Here is a 6892-nt window from a genome sequence, read left to right on the forward strand (position 1 = left end):
TCCGGGAAAACATAATAATTACTTTTGGCCTGCGCGAATGTGTGTGTGTGTATGTGTGTGTGTGTGTGTATGTGTGTGTGCGTGTGTGTGTGTGTGTGTGTGTGTGTTTATGTTTTAATTACTAATAGTAGTCAGTGGAAGTTATCACGGGTCTTTATATTGAAGTGGAAGCATGCTGAGTCCGATTTTCTTTCTTTTTACACATATGTATATACATATTGCAAATTCATGCAAGTGGGTATAAATAAAGTCGGTTTAAATGGGCGATTGCGTATCGTACCACGCCTATTATAACAAGTTAGATTAATTAGAATTCACTTTTCATTATAGAAAACTAGCCGAACGTAATCCGAAAATACAATGTTGTAAGTTTTGGCGCGGTACTTTTTTGGCCCAAACATGGTTTTTAAGGCGAAACCTGCCGAAACTGAAACTGGACATGATTATGATCACATATAACGCCATCTATCACCCAAATCATGACTATTCGTACTAGCATGCCTGATGTGGTCGAGCAGATGTGGCCTTATAAATAGCGCTCCAAGGCCAAGCGCCTCACTGTTGCCCGATTCGCCATGTACGTTCGACAGGTTAGTGTATGTTCATATTATTACATAATCTGTGCATTTTTATAACAATAACAATTATTACGTAGTCCGCATTGGGCTAGCATTCGGACTATATTAGCCCAAGCCCTCTCGCGCATGAGAGAAGGCCTATGCACAGTTGTGGGACGTATATAGGCTCAAAATTTTTTTTTTACGTAACTGTATTTGTGAAAATCAATACTTCCTTGTTCATTAATTTTGCGAAATTTGAACTCCGGGTCGTATTCGATTTACCACATACGGTTTTACAATCGCGGTTGCATTGACATAAATATTTGTAACATAGGTACATAGCTAGAATTTTTGAGGTTAAATAATGTGACACTTACCTATGTTTGTTTTAGAAAAGTTTGTATAATAAGAACGTTCTCAATATTTAATTGTATGTAAAAGTTTGAAAAGTTCAAGTTCTGCATTTCTCTGTCTGTGCTTCAATTTCTCTTTTATTAGAACTTTAAGAGTTTCCTTAATTTTTGAAAGCTTTTTTACGCAATACCTTATGTGTACTATCCCCTAGTGCTTAGCAATTTTGTGATTGATATGAGATCTATATAAATCTTTAATACACAAACTTTGGTGGAACATAATTACTACCCATATTATTAATGTGATATTTTCTAAAGTCTATTTTTTTATTCGGTAGACTAAAATGACATTTCATAGTATGAACATAAAATGTCATTTCATACTATGAAATGTCATTTTAGTCTACCGAATAAAAAAATAGACTTTACACTCCTATTGGCATTTCAATGGCACAAAATAACACAAATTAGAAATTTAATATCTTTAACCCTTTAACCGCCAAAGACGTCAACTGACGCGCGCGGCTACAGCCCTACCAACCTTTGTGCATTCCGACAAAGTTCATGATGACATGCCGCGCGTTCAAAGGGTTAAGGGTTATATGACTTTGACCTTTGTCAAATGCAGGCTATAATTATATGGTTGTGGTTAAAAACTTAGATCATAGAGTCACGTAGTTGTTGCCTTATATGTGCCCAACCTCGAAGCTGCTGCATATGCCATATTGTATAATCTTATGCATGTTACGCAAGCCAACCTTCGCATTATGTATTTTTACATAATCAAGGGACTTTTAGCCAAAATATGTATTACATAATTTGAAATACGATCCATGTAACTAAAGAGGTATGCTATTAGTTTATGTATACCGCCCAGCAGTGGGACGCATAATTAGTTTTGATGATATGGTTTGTATGTAGGTACATATAGCCAAGGGCAAAGATTTCAAAATACCATAGCATCTCATAAATTGACTAGTTATACAAACTCTAAAATATTTTACCGGCTGTGACACTACAAGCTTAATAAGGATGCCTCACGTTAGACCGGGCCGTGTCCGGGCCGGAGCTTCCGGCGCTTACTTTTCTATGACAGGTGATCACGCGTGATGCTTTCCATAGAAAACGAAGCTTCAGAAGCTCCGGCCCGGACACGGCCCGGTCTAACGTGAGTCATCCTTAAAGGATTACAAGTAAAACTAATACGTAGGTCACTTGTAAATACCAAAGTAATACGATGTTTGAATACCATTTTCTAATAACGTCATTATTAATCTGAACACATCTAAATCTTTACTCTTTGCACCAATAGCGCACGAAAAACACTTCCAGCTCCGAGAGAATCAATGTGAAATATATCTGATTTAGTTAGTTCAAATTTGTATATTTTCTAAATCAAATTTCTATTACACCTTATGTGTATAATTGCATGAATTCTATAGTGATTTAAATTGTATTTTTTTTCCTTATTTTCTCGTAATGCATGTTAATTATAAGATGTAATTATTTTTGAAAAGATGTGTCCCGCCGAGTTTGTTGCCGGTCCCATAATGGGATACCCTCCTCCAATTGAGGGGGGATTTAAATCTTCTCAGGGCAGAGGTGTAGGGTTGGAGCCGGTCTACCTAGCTTTATTTGACGTTCATAAGCGCATTGTAATTATGCCTACTTGAATATATCTTTATCTTTTATCTTTATCTTATCTTATCGCATAAGATACAATTTCAGAGCTATAATTTAATTAACTCTTATGACAGTTAGTTTTCTATTTGAGTGCACTGACCTCCCTATATTCCACAAGACCACATTGCCACCTGTCACTTTAGTAAACTATGTGTCTGAGAGCCTGGTTGCGTAACTTTGTGCATTGACTTTGTATTGAAATCGGTTTGAAATGCTATTGTTGTAAAAGTATCGGTCAAATGTCAAACGATGTTACGACCCGTCAATGCAAATCAATTTATTTGAACACCAAGAAGGCATTGTGAATAAAATTATCAGGTCCATAATAGTGCTAATCATTATGTTAGAGTAAGTAGTATGCGCCATATTTTGCATCATAACCAAATATAATTATTTAGATGCGAGGTCTGCAAGGTAACTTTACAATTTCTATTCGAATTTTAAACAATTAACGCTACCAATTTGAATTTCGAATTTTAAACAAGCTCACTGACCAGCGATTTCGGAACTAAAGTTTTTCAATAGAAAGGAGGATGGGTCAATTATACATAGTGCTGCAGATATTTTGGACTAGTCATTGAGTTTTCACTTCTGTTGGCACTCCCGGAGTGCAACCCGTTGTTTTTTTTTACCTAATAAGTAATGTAATTGACATTCACCTTCCAACCCAGATGAGAAACTAAAACTTATTGGGCTTACACAGGTTTTTAGGGTTCCGTAGCCAAATGGCAAAAAACGGAACCCTTATAGATTCGTCATGTCTGTCTGTCTGTCCGTCTGTCTGTCCGTCTGTCTGTCCGTCCGTATGTCACAGCCACTTTTCTCCGAAACTATAAGAACTATACTGTTGAAACTTGGTAAGTAGATGTATTCTGTGAACCGCATTAAGATTTTCACACAAAAATAGAAAAAAAACAATAAATTTTTGGGGTTCCCCATACTTCGAACTGAAACTCAAAATTTTTTTTTTCATCAAAACCATACGTGTGGGGTATCTATGGATAGGTCTTCAAAAATGATATTGAGGTTTCTAATATCATTTTTTTCTAAACTGAATAGTTTGCGCGAGAGACACTTCCAAAGTGGTAAAATGTGTGTCCCCCCCCCCTAACTTCTAAAATAAGAGAATGATAAAACTAAAAAAAATATATGATGTACATTACCATGTAAACTTCCACCGAAAATTGGTTTGAACGAGATCTAGCAAGTAGTTTTTTTTAATACGTCATAAATCGCCTAAATACGGAACCCTTCATGGGCGAGTCCGACTCGCACTTGGCCGCTTTTTAGCTATTCCACTAGTAAAATTCAAATGATTTTTGCAACCCGCGATTTCCGCTCTACAAGCCATACCATGAATAACATCATTAACTATGTAAACTTTATTACTCTTGAATTAAGTTCATACATATTATATGTCAGGAACTAAAACTTATCAAGGCTAATCGCGTGCGGGTTGGATACCTCAGTCACGATCAATGTCACGCGGTGCTAAAGCTCGCGCCAAAATTACATAACACATCAGCATTAATCTTTTTAATATATCGTGTCCATTTAACTGGTTTCGTTTGAATGCAGATAGACTTGGTGATTAAGTAAACAGTACTTTATTTTAATGTTCCTAATACAAGATTACATGTTTACAGTTCTTGTACAGTCACCTACAATAGTAGGTATGTTTATTTGTAGAGCCATAAGAGCGTGCCACATATTTTTGCGGCTTTCGAAGTGTAACATTTATTGCAGGTGACTGTACCTACATAGTGTGTTATCTGCTCATGAAATCACTACACCTTATAAAAAACCGCCGCGTCTGTCTGTATGTGTGCTTGTATGTTCGTGATAAACTCAAAAACTATTGAACGGATTTTCATGCGGTTTTCACCTATCGATAGAGTGAATTCTGGTTTGTATATAATTTGGTAACCCGTGCGAAGCCGGGGCGGGTCGTACACATAAGAACTTTTTCATACATTTTAGGGCGAGAGGACCAATTTGGAAAAAAGAAAACAATTAGGCCTAACCTTTTTACAATGTTTTTAATGAAGGCTTCAATATTTCCATTATAGAAATTAGTTGTTTTTGAAAATGACCCAGAACATTACAAAAAGCCTTTGACATACATTAGAGATGATTCAAAAATAGTCAAATCACCTATGTTTTTTAACCTAGGTTTTTACAAGTCACAAATCACAAAAATGTTAAACTTTTAACCACATAAGGTACGTTGCTTTTCGAGATACATCCGTTCAAACATTTGTGAGTACTTGAAATAAGATCGCCTATTAAGAATAGGTTGTCCCGCAAGGACCTCTACTAGGTAAAGGTTACAATGTACAATGCCCACGTCATTTACATTTACCATTAAATCACCTGTGCTTGCACTCTCGCTCTAGTTTACCTTATTGAATGCCTTGGCCTTTTTATATTAGCACTTAGACATAGACAGTTCCACTTTATATTGAAAAGTGGTCGGTCCTACACCTACAGTTATGTGTTTTGTTAATTCTAATATATACAAGGCTACAAATATAAATATATAGGTAGCTGTAGGTATTTAAATATTTTATTTATCTATGTATTTACATTTTCGATACAAAATCTTCGAACACGAGGAAATAAAACACTTGTAATTTTAGATTGGGTTCTGAACATTTGGTTTATAGTATTCTATACTAATTACTTCTATAACGGAGGAATTCGCGGGCCTAACTACTCTGTAGACGAGCGCTTCTCCATTTAGGTTACAGGCGACGTTTATTTAATAATGCTGACTGATGACTATAACTTTTTTTTATTTTATAGATGTTCTTTTTTTATAGGTGTGCTCATGGTCGTGTAAACTCTTAATTTTAACGTATTAGTAATTCAGCTAAATATTTCTCTTTTTCCTTTTGTTTTCTTCAAAATTTAGTTGCTATTAACTAAGAAGTGTCTCTTGAAGTGTTACGTATTACATTAACGTTTGGCTGTAATTTTCAGGTAACGTTGTTAGTTTGTCTGTGCTGCATGATGGCTGCGCTGGCGCGGCCCGACGGTGGCGATAGCCCGCCTGTACCTGGCCCTGGCCTTTCATATGGTAATATAACTTTTTCATATATGCTTATTTTATTTGGTAATTTTAGCGGACTCTTTAGCCTAGTTGCTAGTAACCCTGTCTCGAAAGACCGCCTCTGCCAGGTCCTAGTCTTTCAAATGGTTAAAGTAATGTAAATGTACAACTGGTACATGAACTGATAGCCTAGTTATACCTAGTTCTATCGCTGTACGATAGTGCCCGCCAAGTCGAGTACAACTGGTCTAAGCCCTGACATTCTTTTCTGGATTCAAGACATTTTCAATCCCACTGTAACTTCGTTATTAATACAACTCCGGCCCGATTCTAAATGAAACTAAAACTTAAAATAAACATTCTCATTACTAACTTACGTATTTAGATGACCAACTAACCATGGCCAGATCATATTAGAATTTGATAAATTCATGAAATGGCATTTTATGATCACTTCATGATATTTATTAGGTTATACGGTTCGATGATTGCGACATCATGAAGTGATCAATTCTATCTGATCTGACGACGACATATGTCGACCACAGAAAAGAATTATCTGCTAAATGTTGTAGGATTTTTTTGTTGGTTTATTGGAATCTTCACTAACTAAAATTTCCCACACATTCCAGGAGGAATCCCGTATGGCAGCATGAGCGGCAACGTCGCCGAATTCTTCAGACAACAGGCGGCACCTAGCGGCAGGAGTGCGTACCGCCAGCAGTTTACTAATACGGCAAACATCGACTTCGCCCCGATTGAGCAGTGGCTGCGATAGGTGGCGCTAGTGGTTTATAGATTTAATTTTAAGGAACCAAAGTGACAGACTCATAGTCCCTCAATTTTCTAAAATAAAGAATAATCAGACACTGTGATAATAAATTTATAGTGTATAATTACAAACATAAAATAATATTCCGACAAACTTTCATTTTTAAAGACTATTAATAATTCCTTGTTGTTCACTTCATTGACTTCATTTTAGTGAAAATCTCAATCTTGTATAAATAAATAAATAAAATAAAATAAACAGAATAAGAAGAATCGAGTTTTGCGTTCTAATGAAATACAGCTTATGAGCTATTAAATCAATTTAAATGCGTATTTAAAATAGATACAGAATCAAAAATCTTAAAAAAAAAAGTACCTATTAGAAAGCAGTAAAGTAGGGTGACGTTTAACAGTGTATCTTCTTAAATTGAAAAAGATTTGTTCAAGCTGTTTTCAGTCTACGTCAGCTAATT

At 35.7% G+C, this 6892-nt stretch overlaps 1 protein-coding gene across 1 annotated transcript; it reads left to right on the forward strand.

The window, feature by feature from the left end:
• Positions 1-538: 538 nt before the first annotated feature.
• On the forward strand, positions 539-6468 carry LOC134649946 (uncharacterized). Its single transcript, XM_063504744.1, has 3 exons — positions 539-590; positions 5579-5675; positions 6281-6468. Exons 1-3 carry the CDS (start codon positions 576-578, stop codon positions 6424-6426), a joined length of 258 nt encoding a protein of 85 aa, XP_063360814.1. The 5' UTR covers positions 539-575; the 3' UTR covers positions 6427-6468.
• Positions 6469-6892: the final 424 nt, after the last annotated feature.

Source organism: Cydia amplana, chromosome 8, assembly GCF_948474715.1.
Source record: "Cydia amplana chromosome 8, ilCydAmpl1.1, whole genome shotgun sequence".
In the NCBI taxonomy this organism is placed as follows: Eukaryota; Metazoa; Arthropoda; class Insecta; order Lepidoptera; family Tortricidae; genus Cydia; species Cydia amplana.